Genomic DNA, 15,463 nt, shown 5'->3' with positions numbered 1-15,463 from the left:
GAAGAGGGAGCATTTCCTAACCCATTTTATAAGGTTAGCATTACACCATAAGGAAACCAAAGACATTTCAAGAGAAGAAAATTACAGAACAATATCTCTCATGAACACAAAAGCAAAAATCCTCAACGAAATATTAGCAAATTAAATCCAGCAATATATAAAAAGTATAATATATTGGGACCAAGTGGAGTTTACCCCAGGAATGTAAGGCTGATTAAACATTTGAAAATCAATCAATTTAATTCACCAATATTAACAAACAAAAAGAAGAAAAACCAAACGACTGTCTCAATAGATATAGAAGAAACATGTGACAAAATTCAACATCCATACACGACTGTAAATGGAAACATTCTCAGCTTTTTTTCCTCCTGTGTAGGAAAAAATCCAGTTCTTCTCTACTGTGTGCTTCTTCCCCATAAGTCTCCTTTACTATTCACACAACTTTCGCTTCCGGTCACCAAATGTATGGAGGTTTTTCCCCACCACCAAGGAATTCACAGGCAACAGCAGAGTGTCCCAAGAATTCAACTCAATTCTGACACTATCTAACAGGAAACAGCATCAGATCGCACAGGTTAAGGTTTCAGTCCCACAAGACTGCCCCCCCACTGAACCCTGCCCCACTTCAGAAACCAGTTGCAAGCCCAGATACCACCTATGCTTCTGACCAACTGGCCACAGACTAGGGGATCCAAGGACCCCTTCCTTGGGTTTAATTAATTTGCTAGAGAGGCTCACAGAACTCAGACAAACATTTTATTTACTAGATCACTAGTTTATTATAAAAGGATATAATTCAGGAACAGCCAGGTAGAAGAGCTACATAGGGTAATACATGGGCGAAGGGGTTCAGTGTTTCCCTGCCCTGTTAAGGTGCATCACTCTCCCAGCACCTTCGTGTGTTCACTAGAAGCTCTCTGAACCCCAAACTTTGGGGATTTTATGGAGGCTTTATCATGTAGGAATGATTCAGCATATCTCTACTTTCAGCCATTCTCCCTTCTCAACAGAACGGGGCCCAGGGCTGAAGATTCCAAGCTTCAAACCATGACTTGGCCTTTCTGGTAACTAGCCCTCATCCAGAAACCATCCAGGAGCTACTACTATCACCAGGGAAATTACAAGGGTTTCAGCAGCCCTGTGTTAGGAACAAAGGTAAAAGATGAACATTAGAACAAGAGATGCTTCTAGTGCTCTTATCACTTAGGAAATTATAACGGTTTTAGGAACTCTGTGCCAGGAACCTGGGGCACAGACCAATATACATTTTTCCGTTATCTCAACTCTCAAAATTAGGAATAGTAGGGAACTTCTTGAACCTAATAAAGGGCATTTATTTTTAAAAAGCCTAACATGCAACTAACATGATACTTCATGTTTCAAGACTGAATGTTTTCCACCTAAGATTGGAAACAAGGCAAGGATATCCACTCTTGTACTCATATTCAACATCAGGTTGAAGGTCCTAGCGAGTACAACAGAACAAGAAGAAAAATAAGGGCATATAATGGGAAAGGAAGAAGTAAAACAGATGCTATGATCGTCTGTATAGAAAGCCCCAAAGAATCTACAAAAAAAAAAGCTACTGAAACTGAGTTTAGCAACATTGCAGGATACAAGGTCAATATACAAAAATCAATTGCATTTCTACATAATGAAAAAGAACAATTAGAAACTGAAATTAAAGGAAACTATCAATTACAATAGCATCAAAGAATACAAACTATTTAGGTATAAATCTAACAAAATGTATGCAGTATCTGTATCTGAAAAAAGAAATCAATGAAAACCTAAATAAATGAAGAAATATATCATGTTGATGGACTAGAAAGTTCAATATTGTCTAGATGTCAATTCTTCCCAAAATGATCTCTTGAATCAACACAATCTCAATCAAAATCCCAGCTTTTTTTTTTAAGAAATTGACAAACTGATTCTAAAATTTATGTGGAAAAGCAAATGAACTAGAAAAACCAAATGAATTTTCAAAAACAGAAGCAGAGTTGGAGGAATCTCACTAATTTTAAGTCTTACTATAAAGGGACTTTCCTGGTGGTACAGTGATTAAGAACCTGCCTGCCAATGCAAGGGACACGGGTTCAAGCCTTGGTCCGGGAAGATCCCACATGCCACGAAGCAACTAACCCCCTGTGCCACAACTACTGAGCCTGCACTCTAGAGCCCGTGAGCCACAACTACTGAGCTCATGTGCTGCAACTACTGAAGCCTGCACACCTGGAGTCCATGCCCCACAACAAGAGAAGCCACCACAATGAGAGGCCCACACACCGCAATGAAGAGGCAACCACTCGACACAACTAGAGAAAGCCCTCATGCAGTAACAAAGACCCAACACGGCCAAAAATAAATTTTAAAAGGAAAAAGACTCACTATAAAGATCCAGTAGTCAAAAGAAATGCATTTCCCAAAGTAAAGATACATGAATCAATAGAACAGAACAGAATCAAGAAATAGATACAGAGAGAGAGACATCCACCTCATTTTCAACGAAGGGGCAAAAACATCAATGAAAAAAGGATAGTCTTTTCAGGAACTAGTCATTCCATAATGAAAAAAGGATCAATTTACCAATAGGATATAATAGAAAATTTCATGCACCTAATAACAGAGCTTCAAAATACATGAAGCAAAAATAGATGCGACTGCAGAGAAATAGATAGTTACAAAATTATAATTGAAAATTTCAATACCCCCTCTCAATAACTGACAGAAACAGAAAATCAGAAAGGTTTTATAAATCTTACACATAACATCATACTTAATGGTTAAAGATTGAATATTTTTCCTTTAAATCAAAAAACAAGACACAGCCAACCACTCTTATCACCTGTATACATCACTGTAATGGAGGTTCTAGCCAGTGAAATAAGGCAAGAAAAAGAAATGAAAGCCATCCAGATTGCACAGAAAAGGCTTATAGTATTTTTACTTGCAGACAACATAATCATCTACGTAGAAAATCATAAGGAATCTACAAAAACTGCTACTACTACAACTAATAAATGAGGTTAGCAAAACTGAAGGATACAAGACCAAATACAAAAATCAGTTGTATTTTCATATTTTAAACACACACACACACACACACACACACACACACACACGTATATATAATTTACAATAGCAGCAAAATATATTAAATACTTAGGGGAAAATCTGACAGAAGAGTTGTAAGACTGTTCACTGAAAACTTTTAAATATTTTTGAGAGATTAAGAAGACTTAAATAAATGGAGAGATATACCATGTTCACAGGTAAGAAAACTCAATATCGATAAGGTATCAACTGTCCCCCAGACTGATGTATAGATTCAATACAGTCCCAAATAAAATCCCAGCAGGTTTTTTTGTAGAAACTGACAAGCTGATTCTGAAATTCATGTGGAAATGCCAAGGACATAGAGTAGCCAAAATAACTGAAAAAGAACAAAATTGAAGGACTTAAACTCCCTGAATTCAAAACTTATAAAGCTATAATAATCTTGACATACAAATAGATCAGTGGAACAGAGTCCAGAAACAGACACACAAATATACAAACAACTGGTTTCAACAAAGATGCCAAACCACTTTAGTAGAGAAAGGATAGTTTTTTTCAACAAATGGTCCTAGAATAATTGGATATCTATATGCAAAAAAAAAAAAAATTGAGATCCATACCTCTCACTAGATGTGGAATTAACTCAAAATGGACTATAAACCTAATTGTAAAATCTAAAACTACAAAACTTCTAGGAAAAAAAAATAATCAAAGAAAATCTTTGGTTTAGGCAAAGGCTTCTTAGATATTGTGCCTAAAGCACAATCCATAAAAGGAAAAAAAAGATAAACTGGAATTGAAATTTAAAACTTCTGTTCTTTTTTTTTTTTAAACTTCTGTTCTTTGAAATCACCGTTAAGAGAATGAAAAGACAAGCCCCAACATGGGAGAAAATATTTGCCAATGATATATCTGATAAGGAGCTAGTATCCAGAATATATAAAGAACTCATAAAAATCAATAATAAGAAAAAACAATTTTAAAAATGTGCAAAAGATATGAACAGATACCTCACCAAAGAAGATCTACAGATGGCAAGTAAGCACATAAGATGCTCTCATTAGTCATTAGGGAAATGCAAAATAAAATCACAATGAGATACCACTACACACCTATTAGAACCTCTAAAATTTAAGACTGACCATACCAAGTGTTGGCGAGGGTGTAAATTAACTGGAACATTCATACCCTGCTGGTGGGAATGTAAAAGATACAACTACTTTGAAAAAGAGTTTTGTCATTTTGTTAGAAATCTATACTGAAGGAAAGCGGCTCAGTTAGTTGCCTGGGGACAGGGAGAGGCAGCGGAAAGGAGAGGGAGGGAATACAAAGGGGCACATGAAACTTTTGAGTGTGACTGATACTTTTATGATGTTGATTGTGGTGATAGTTTAAGAGGTGCATATATATGTCCAAACTTTTTAAATTGTACAGTTTATTGCATGTCAATTATACCCCAATAAAGCTCTTAAAAATAATTTTTAAGAAAAAATTACAATTGTAATTTAATAATTCATTATGAAAGTGCTAAAAAGTAAAAATAGTGCTATAAGAGTACATAACGAGGGGTCACATAGTCTGAGGAGTCAGAAAAGCTTCCTTTAGACACTAGTATAAGCTAAAATTCAAAGGATGCTTAGTAATAAGTCAAGCAAAGACCACATAGGAAAGACGGTTCAGAGAGATGTATGCATATGTGTAAAATGCCCTGAATCCAAAAGGGATGTGACACTTTCAAGGAACTTTAAAAGACCCAGGCAGGAAAACAGGAAGGGTGAGTCTGATCTGCTAAAGGAACCAAATTATGTAGACACATGGTCTTGAAAACCATGCTAGTACAAGCAATTTATCAATTTAGGATCCTAGAAACACTCAATTTAAATTATTTTAAAATCTATTGTGTGATTTTATGGTTTAATAATGTAAAAAGAACCCATGGATATAAATTACATATTATAATCTTAGTTTGAAATAAAGAAGACCTGGGGACAGGGAATATTCAATTTAACTTTATAGTTACTGATAGCTTCTCTATTATTATTAAAAAGGATTCCAAATATGTGCATGTGTGTATGTATGTGTGTGTGTGTGTGTGTGTGTGTGTGTGTGTATACACACATATGTTGGGGTTGTTTTATTTTTAATAATAACTTAGGGAATGGGGGCTTCCCTGGTGGCGCAGTGGTTGAGAGTTCGCCTGCCAATGCAGGGGACACGGGTTCGTGCCCCGGTCCGGGAAGATCCCACATGCCGCGGAGCAGCTGGGCCCGTGAGCCATGGCCGCTGAGCCTGCGTGTCTGGAGCCTGTGCTCCGCAACGGGAAAGGCCACAACAGTAAGAGGCCCGCGTACTGCAAAAAATAATAACTTAGGGAAAATATTGACACATTTAACCCTGCCACTTTCTGTTTACAATAGCAACCTCACTCCTGATATTATATCTTCATTTTGATGTCAAAATAGAAATAGACTACTTCCATTATAAATCTGTGAAATTCATTATCCATACTTGACTGACTTAAGAGATTTTAAAAATATCTATATACATTAAACACACAATAAGATTTAATAGATGATTTTAGAGAAACAGTCAATAAATCTGTTTTAATAATAAATATACATTTATAAAATATTCACAATATAATGAGTTATTTTCCAATCTCAGAACATTAATATCAGCTACTTTGTTTACCTAAGAGAAATTAGAAGTCTTAGGTTTCTAAGTCACATAAGCAAGAAAATGTCTGAGTTTGAACTCAAATTATTAATTTATATAAACATAAATCTCAACTACTCTACAAAAATAATTCTAAAGAACTGGCTTCTAATAGAGAATGTTATTCATTCAAATAGGTTATAGTAAAACATTTTCTACTCCAATGTGATACTAAGCTACCCACGTAAATGTAATTCAAATTTGCATATATCATATCCTTGATTATTATATTTCAAATTGGCACTGTCCTCTCTGATTCTCAGTCCTAAGTCTTTTAGCCCAGCTTTAGCTGATGATCAGTGTTCGTTCTGTTTTACCTATGAGAGGAATGGCTTGTAATTCTGAGAGTTTTATTCTTTTCAAATGGAAACAGAAGACTGAAATCAATCCTAAGAGAACTGAAGTACCACTCTTGATACCATATTTGCTTCTGCATTTCTCCCTCCAACCATCAATCTTCTGTTCTAAAGAAGCATTTGAAGGATACTCATTCCCTAGTGAAATCCCTACAGTAGGAAAAAAGCTATGTTACCATGGAACCAGCCAATTAATTTTGACACCTGCTTACCAAGATTGATCATTTTTGATGTCTGTTTGTTAGGTGGCTATCCTTCAGTTAAGTAAAATATTTTCAAGATAATTAATGAAGTGAGAATTTCCAGTTAAAGTCTTTCCCACTGTGCTATTACTTCAAATGCTGGATAAAACAAGCCACCATCCTCAAATAAACCTTTCTTAGCTTAGCATGTACTTTACCAGGAAGAAATCTTTTCTTCTAAATTGATTCTTCCGTTTAACATTAAATACCACTTTTTTCTTTACGCTAAGAGAATACATAACAAAACACAGAGTTGTACCAGTTATATTTACTCTAACTAATAGCTTGTATTCCACAGAGAAATGAAAAAGTACTTACTAATAGGGTACAATGAATCATAGGAAACAGCTTCCAAGGAAATGAATATTCAATGATTAGTCCAGGGTTTATTGTTATTTAACTATATCTATATAAAATAAAAAACTAGTCCTCTTTTACTCACTAATGTATCTTTCACAAACACCAACCATCTCTCTATATTATTTAAGCTGATTTTAACTTGATCTGTGATCTTTCCTACTAACTGAGACAACCTCTGCTAGTGAGGTTACAGGCTGCTGATCTGGCTGATTAGCAATTCCACTACTATAAAATGTAGACAGAAGCTTCTCAGGACTGCAGCAATTTCTGTCCTCTTTAGAGAAATGGAGCAATTCCACCCACCCAAAGGCCAATGTCCCTAACTTACACATGAATCAGGCAATCTTCCTATTTATGTACCAAAGGATATAAAAAATGGATGTGGCTTTTTTCATTGTTGACTACCAGTTCATATGTTCAAAATCCTCTCTTGCTAGGTAAAGAGGCTGGCTGTTATGATCAAAGCAAAAGTTTAAGAACATTTAATTTATAAAGACTGCTAACAAGCACAGTTCGATAAGATATCTTTGCAGACCTTGAAACACTTTTTTAAACTTTTAATTAGTACCTCCACCAAATTTTTTTTAAATATAAAACTACAGTACTATGGCTAATTTGTGAAATTATGAAGCTAGGAAACATTTTAACTTATTGCTACAGATGAATTTCATAAAACTTCATTCTGAGATTTCACTTCCAAAAATCTCTTGTCAATTAATTTAAACAGTAAGATCTACTTAAATTAAAAAGTCCCATTTTTAAAAATACATTTTTACAATGAGTTTTCAGGGGCACTGTCTTAACTGGCAAGTTTTTTTTCAAAAAGAGGAAAATATGCTGTTTAAAACTCCCAGGAAATTTTCCTATAATACATTATTAGCAGGTGAACCATATTCCTATCTTTGCCTTAGAGCCCAAGAGACAGTTCACTTACATTTTGCTATCACCCTGACAACAAGTAATCTACATAGTGCAATTTCAGAGCTACTAACCCAGCCAGCAAAATTCATGTGAAGTACCTAGAAAACCAAGAAGTTGAGGTACTTAGTGACTGTTATGTGCAAGTTGTCAGATGGACACCCTATTGGCCTCAACTATCTTATCTGCTGCTCCCCCCACATTCACCCATTTCTTTTCATATCAGACAGCAACGCAACAAACATCAACCAATGGAGGAAAGTATCTTTACTGTTGTAAAGCAAGCTGCTTAGGGCCTTGAGCTTCAAAAAAACGAAAGTGATGCTCCCACACAACAGCTGATAGTCAAAGAACCAGTTAGAAAAATCTTTTATCTCCACCACATTAAAAAGTCCAGGTATTTCATCCTCTTATCTAACCCAAAGTCACTCTTGTATTTCTCAATTCAAGACTGTCCTCGCAAATTCAACATAGTATATTGGCTTAAAGTAAATGTTCTAGAGTTAGGCTGGCTGATTTGGATTGCCTCGATTTCCCTCTGTAAAACCGGTATAGTAATTCTAGTAACTCAGAGTTGGTGTGAGAAACAAACGAGGTAACCCACGTAATGGGCTCAGAACAGTGTTTGGCACATAGTAAGGCCATCATAAACTCTACTTATGATCACTATTACTAAATACACTAACATGTTAGCAGTGCTTACCTCTAGAGAGGGGAGTAGGATGGGGAAAAGGAAGGTACTGGTAGACCAGAACTTTTAACCTTTAAACTTCCGTATTGTTTGAATGCTTCACAATGCGCAAGTATTTCACGAGTTACGTGCATAATTTTTGATTAAAAAATAGTGTCCTAACAAAATGGTGTTTGGCACCGTAACTGAATGTGAAAATTTTGACGATCAGGGGACCAGAGTCGCTGCGGACAGGTGGACCATCGGGAAAGGCTTCGCATCCACGGCGGTCGGTGCGAGACGCAGGGCCCGAAGTCCCCGAGGCGCGAGGGCTGGAGGGGGACAGCGCGGGCCCCGCTCCCGCAGCGCTGCGGGTCGCTCCCAGTCGGGGGACCCGGGGCCGAGAGAAGGGGGGAGGCCGCGACGGGTGAGGGGCAGGGCTGAGGTTCGGGGTCCGGCGAAGGCACTTACTTGAACCTGCCCTGGCAGTGCTGGCACTGGTCCCCCACCCAGCCCGGGTCGCAGAGGCAGGTGGAGTTGACACAGCGGCCCGAGAAGCAGGAGCCGGTCCTCTCGCAGAGCTTGGACTGGGACACCTGCGCGTAGAGCGCCAGGTAGAGGAAGCCATAGCACAGCAGCCAGCTGTTCCCGTCCAGCAGCCAGAAGGAGGCGCCGCCGCCACCGCCGCCCGCCGGCCGAGCTTTCCACGGCCCCGGGGCCGCCGGCTGCGGGGGACCAGTGCGGGCCCGGCCCCCCGGTTCCATCTTTCCCAGCGCCCCTGCCCGGCCGGGATGCGCTCTCGGGCGCCTACAGGGATGCTTCGGAGGGGAAATCTGGCCGGAGAGGAGAACACCGCGCCGCTGCCGCCGCCGCTTCTCCTCCTCACCGGCGCCTGCTCCAGTCCCGCTCCCTGGTCAGGAGGGACAGATCCCAGACGCTGTCGCCTCCGCTCGGCTCCCTCCAGTCGCACTCGGGCATCGCCTCTCCGTCTCCTGACCTTGTCCGCGGCAGGCCGAGCCCACCGCCACGGCGCCCCGGGCCGGGCCGGAGGCGGGGAGCAGGAGATGCAGGCTGCGCGGGGCGCTCCGGAGGGGGACCTGCGGGAGGGGGAGGGGGACCCAGCGCGCAGCCCCGCCTCGCCCACGGCTCGCGCCAACCTCCTCAGCTCCCAGCCCGGCGCGCCCGGGAGGGCGGGGGCCACGGGAGCCCTGAGGTGGGCGCGCCCAACGCGGGAGGGGGGACTAGGGAAGCGGGGTTCAGCCTCGCCCGCCCCGGCCGGCCGCCGGCGGCCCCCCAGAAGCCATTTTCTCTCCGGTAACGTTAGCCAGATGCCGGTGCTGCCTTTAGAGCCCGCGGGGTGCTGCGCCGCCTCCCCCACTCGCGCGTGTCTCCGCTCCTCCCCACACAGGCCCTGCGCGTGGTCTCGCCCCGCCCCTAGCGGGACCAGGGACTCCTCCGCGCGGCCGCACAACCCGGCCCGCCGGCTGAGGGGAGGGCGGCCCGCCAGGTGTGGCACGCGGGCCCGCCGTACCCTTCCCCTCGGCGTGCCTGGGAAGTCGGCCCCGCTCGCACCGCGCGCCTCCTGAGCCCCCCCAGACGAAAGATCAGATCGGGACCGGCTTCGCAGCTTCAGCAGAAAATAAGCCCTTCCCGTCCGCTGTCTACAGCTGCAAAAGTGCAGCACTTTTCCCCCAGCGCTCCCCGCTTCCTCCGTCCCATCCTCCAGCCTATTTCTTTTTTTCTGAAAAGAGAAAAACTCCAACAACACACAAAGAGCTGAGCATGTGCAGCAGGCAAAAGTCTTAAAGGCACCGCACTCCGACCACTTTGTGGGGTCCGCAAGAACGGAGAGGGGCGGGGGCTAGGGCCTGCGGGGGTCGCGGAGCCGGTTCCGCAGAGGGGCCGCTCCCAGGGGGAGCCATTTCTTGCGCGGAAACAGTGACTCCCCGCCCCCAACAAAGAGCTGCGAGGTTCTGAGCCCCGGGCGCGCCGCCCCTCTCCGACGCTGCTTCGGAACCCCAGGTATCTCCTTTTCTGCTTGTCAGTGTTTCCTCCTCCATCTGGGATAATATTCTGCCTTGAAAAATACTGCAACATCGGGGCTTTTTTCAGAAGAGCAGAAATGATGCCCAGAAAAGAGCCGTTTTTCCTTCCTCGGTAGCAAGCTTTCCTCCTTTAGATGACTTTCCAAGATTTGATGGCATATGCTGAAATTTTTGCTTTGTACTTTTGTGCCTTCACTAAACAGGCTGTTTGAACCCTTGAGAAAGGAAGCCGAACACAAATTGCAGCCTCGTACACTCGAGTCACAGCAATATTTTTGGATCCCCACCAAAGAAGAGCAGGCAGTATGAAAAAGAATTTGAAATCTACCAAAAGCATTTCTGACAGCAAAAGGAGAAAAAGTTTTTGTTGTAACCACACAGTCATAATATTATTATTAAGATTCAATTCATGTATATTTGGGGCATAATGTACCCATGTCATCTCTTTTAATCTGTTATCCCCACTTTGCAGATGAAATCCTCCATTAACCCCATTTTGCAGATGAAGACAGAAAGACTCAAAAAGGTTGAAAGATTTGTCAGACAGGTTAGAAGAAAGCAATGAACCGAGCGTTAAACACAAGTCTGTGCTTTTTCCACTACTTACTAGGCTGTTTCTATTGGCTTTGTTCTAGTTTGGGGAAAAAAATTAAGTGTTGGCTTGGTTTGCAAACACCTCGGCGATGACTTAAGGAGGAAAAAAAGGTCCAGAAAGACGTGGCTCCTTCGGAAGTAAAAAAGAAAAAGGAAAATCATTATTTTCATTTATGGAACAAACAAATCACAATTCCCCCAAAATATCAGTACCAGAAATGTCAGTCTCAAACCTAAAAAGGACAGCTCCTTCTTTTCACATCTTTTCGATATCAGTATGCCCCTTAGAGACTGCTTGGGATGGGGGAGAAGGAGAGGAGAACATTTTGGAACGATAATTAAAAGGAGGAAATTGTTCTGGATCACACCTTTTAATTTCCATGACTAAAATCCGGAACTCTTTCTAGTATTAACCATGCATGAACAAGCCCTGTTGCCTTCTCCATTCTTCTCACGCCAACCAAAGTTTAAAGTCAGCCACATCTTTCTCACATCTAATGTAGAGTTGCTTTCAGACATGTGGAAGGTGGCCAAACTCTTAAAACCATCACTGAGTGTGAAGGTAACTCGATACACAGGAGCCACTTTAACAAGAGAGATCACTGCTCAGCCACATTACTGACGGTAGGCTATATTTAAGCAAAGCGTTTGCCCATTAAAAATATATATCTTTTAATCTTCTAACCACTATAATCAGCTCAGTACTTTAGGTTACACTGAAGAACATGCAGCCCCACAGCCCTCCTCTCAACGTTGCCTTTAGAATCAAGCTGAATATATTAAATTTATATAAAATTATTCTCATAAGGATCTCACAGGATTTGCACTTGCCCTATATCCTGTTTTTCAGTCAGCATTTACTGAGTAACTATTATGAATTTAAGCAGGAGAAAACAAAGATGAATAAAACATGATTTCTACCCCTGGATAAGCTTATCTTTTATTAGGCTTACTAGATTGGGAGTTCCTTGTACAGCTGAGTGGCACATATTTTACAGATGTAGACCCAGAAAACTTAAATGACTTACAATGGTTGCACAAAATAGTGATAAAGCTTGCCCAGACTCTTGACTGATGTTTCAGTATTTTCTTTGATCAAGAAATTGTAAAACTCCAACATGATGTTATCTTTTTTCCAAAGGAGAGTCAGCATCCTAGCTGTGTACACGACACTACAATAATTCATAGTATTGGTAATAGCAGTCATAAATCCAGCAGAAAGGTGAAAATTTACTCCAAAGAGGTGGTAGGGAAAAAGTCAGTTTTACTGAAGTAGGATGAAACTGTTAAGATTGGAATTATCTATTAAAATTGCTCCAAGGGGAAAGATAAGTATATTTTCTCAACAATTAGCCTTATATCAGGACCTTGAGATATTTGGGTGAGTGTGTTTCATTTCCATTCATACCATCTAACAATGGTACTATAAAAGGCAAAAATCTAAGACTTCACGTTGCCAAATTGAAGGAAATGCAATTTTTTTTTTTTTTTTAAGAACTAGAAAAATGATAGATCCACTGCTCTGTTGATCGCCATTCACAAAGTCAAAGATCCTATTTGGGCTAATGAACCAAAGGAGCCCCTTCTCAGTTGCTCGACTGAAGAATGATCTCTACTCTGGTTTTTATTCATCATTTGCCTCATAGGAGGCTCCTGAAAGCAGCTAAGGTAATGAGAGCTGTAGATAGCCTGGCCCCAAGAGCCAGAAATGCATTCATTCAAAGGGACCCTTAGTGCAATTGGGGCAGTATTTTTAAGACACTGATAGAGCATTAATGGTCTGTGAGATTAGACAGTAAAAAAAAAAAAAAAAAAAAAAAAATCACCTTTAGGTACTCATTAAAACATTATTGATCATATTGAAAATGTTGATATGACTTTGACCTGAAACCCCCCTCCCCGTACCACCAAAATCTAACACTCTGCTTTCGCTTGGATTCATTCTTTTATTCTATCAGTTTCTCTTGCTGTCACACTTGCAAAGACACACGTACAGTCTGATCCTGCCAATTTTTCAACTTAACACATTTCAAACATATTGTCATAAGTAAATCCAAGGGAATAAATCCAAAGATTCTAAATTTACTATGCTGGGCTAATACATTTTTTTTTAACCGGGAAATAAAATTTAAAAACTAAACTTTTTATCCTAAATATTCAGACTTGCTACCAAAAAAAGTTGATTGCAGCAGTCAATTGCAAAAATTTGTCTTTTGTGAAACCTAATTCAATAAAATTATGGGCTAGGACTTCCTATTAAGCATAGTGGACTAAGTATGTGTATTTACCTCTGCTCTGAACTCTACCAACATGGCAGAAAATGTTTTTTAATTTTTAAAGGTATAGACTCACAATGACAAAGAAAATGAGAACATAACCAACTAGCAGATGAACGATATCAATGTATTCAGAAGAGTCGATTCATTGGAAGGAGGAAAGTGAATGGGGAACTGGTACATGCCTGCAAAGATGAATTATAATAAGGAACAAGCCTGTTTCTCCTGAAGAGCCCAGGAAAGCCTCAGGATTCAGAAGCAAGAGTTACCATGGAAGGTAAAAATGGGGCTTTAGGATGAAAACTGGGGGAATGGATGAGGGCAATATAAGGACCCACAGTACCCTTCCTCACCCTAAGCAGCTAAAACTAAACCAGACCCAACTCTGACAGGAGGTTAAATCTCTTGAGAAATTGAATCAGAGAGTTTCCAGACTTGGGGCACCAGGGATTATAGAAGGAGGGAGTGAGGTACACAGCTGAAAATGGAGAGATTAAGTGAAAATCTATATATTGAATGGTATCATTTTGCTGCCTCCTTTGCCTACCTGTTCCCAGAACACTATAGCCAACTGAATAACCCCAGGCAGAAACCTGATACCTATCTGTAAAAATTGAATAGTCCAAGAGAAAAGATACTGTCATTCAGGGTCTCCCAACCAAATGGCAAACCTACAACGACTGAAGCCAAATGGATCACCCTACAATGAAGCCTCTAGTCAATAAGCCCCACTCAATAATTTTTTTCATGACTCCCTCTTAAATATAGACAGCAGAAGTTCATTAGACATAAAATACAGAAACCAAAACAGAGTAAAGGAAATTAGAGAAAACATAGTCAAAGTAATAAGGGAAGGTTTTGCAACCATGAAACAAGTACTGGATACTCTTTGAAAATATAAAAGGACACTAAGGAAACGGAAAAATAAAAAATAGGACAGCCAAAATTAAAATGCAATAGAAAGTTTGGAAGGTGAAGTGTAGGAAATCATCTAGAAATTAGAATACAAGACAAAGAAGGTGTCTCCAGTTTATAGAGAAGGGAAAAACTAAGGAAATTAGAAGCTTTGTTAAGATTATGTATGATTATAAATTATTTATCATATGAGTACATTTATTAATGCGATAGTACATTAATGCACAACTCCTATGTAGGAGCAGAAAAAATTGTCTAGATTAATTTATTCAACATAAGAATATTTCCCAGAACTAGACTGAGCCTCCAGATGCCTAAAACACTGAGTTTAACAAGACTCACATATTGGGGGGCAGGAGGAGAGGGAAGAAGGAGACAGGCAAATGCAATGGTATCCTCAAGTATGAGGATAAAGACATTTTCAGACACACAAACCTTCATAAATTTTGTCTCCTAAGGGACCCTTCTTTAGGAAACTCCTGGAGAATGAAACAAAGGGACAAGAGGCTGAACATAAGAGAACTGTGAAGGGATATCCTAGAATGATGGACAGCTGTGCCCCAGCAGCCAGTCCAACCTGGAAACAGAGGCTGGGGAGGGAGGTATCTAGGAAAGTAATGCATATGAGTGCTTGAAACTGTTGGAGCTTTTGGGGAAAATATTAAAAATATGTGACAGATCTTGGAGTATTTGGGTAGAAAATGGAATAAGCCCACAGAGACCTGAGTAAATGAACAAAATGAAGTGATTGTTGGCTAGAAGAAAGGAAGGAAGGAAGGAAGGAAGGAAGGAAGGAAGGAAGAGAGGGAAGGGAAGGTATTTGGGTAGAAAATGGAATAAGCCCACAGAGACCTAAGTAAATGAACAAAATGAAGTGATTGTTGCCTAGAAGAAAGGAAGGAAGGGAGGGAGGAAGAGAAAGAAAGGAAGGAAACCTATACAAGACTGTTCAGCAGGAAACGATAATTACATAGTCGTAATAAATGCTAACTATTTATTTAACCAAAAATATATAAAATGTCTCTATTAAAAAGATGGGAGGGGATAAAGAAGGATAGTGCTAAATCTTAATTCCTTAATAAGAAGTAATTGCAAGTCCAAAACTGATAAATCCAGAAATAGCAGTATAAGTATACTACACTGAAGAAAAGTTGAAAGCTGCTTTCCCTTAGGGGATAGGGAAGAGGAGAAGGAGATGCAGCATTTTATTATAAAGCTTTCAGTACTCTTTGATTAAAAATTAGGGCTTCCCTGGTGGCACAGTGGTTGGGAGTCCGCCTGCCGATGTAGGGGACCCAGCTTCGTGCCC

At 40.4% G+C, this 15,463-nt stretch overlaps 1 protein-coding gene across 2 annotated transcripts in view; it reads right to left on the bottom strand.

Annotated features, from left to right (window-relative positions):
- The window catches only part of ATRNL1 (attractin like 1), a 706,327-nt gene extending 695,712 nt beyond the window's left edge, over positions 1-10,615 (bottom strand). Inside the window, exon 1 of one of the 2 annotated variants that reach the window (XM_049697036.1) lies at positions 8,796-10,615. In XM_049697036.1, the coding sequence (XP_049552993.1) occupies positions 8,796-9,088 (293 nt within the window). In that variant the 5' untranslated portion in view covers positions 9,089-10,615. The remainder of the gene's footprint in view (positions 1-8,795) is intronic. The other variant, XM_049697035.1, reaches the window with a different exon arrangement.
- Positions 10,616-15,463: the final 4,848 nt, after the last annotated feature.

Source organism: Orcinus orca, chromosome 14 (genome assembly GCF_937001465.1).
Source record: "Orcinus orca chromosome 14, mOrcOrc1.1, whole genome shotgun sequence".
NCBI lineage: Eukaryota > Metazoa > Chordata > Mammalia > Artiodactyla > Delphinidae > Orcinus > Orcinus orca.
This window is presented reverse-complemented; position numbering and strand designations above follow the sequence as displayed.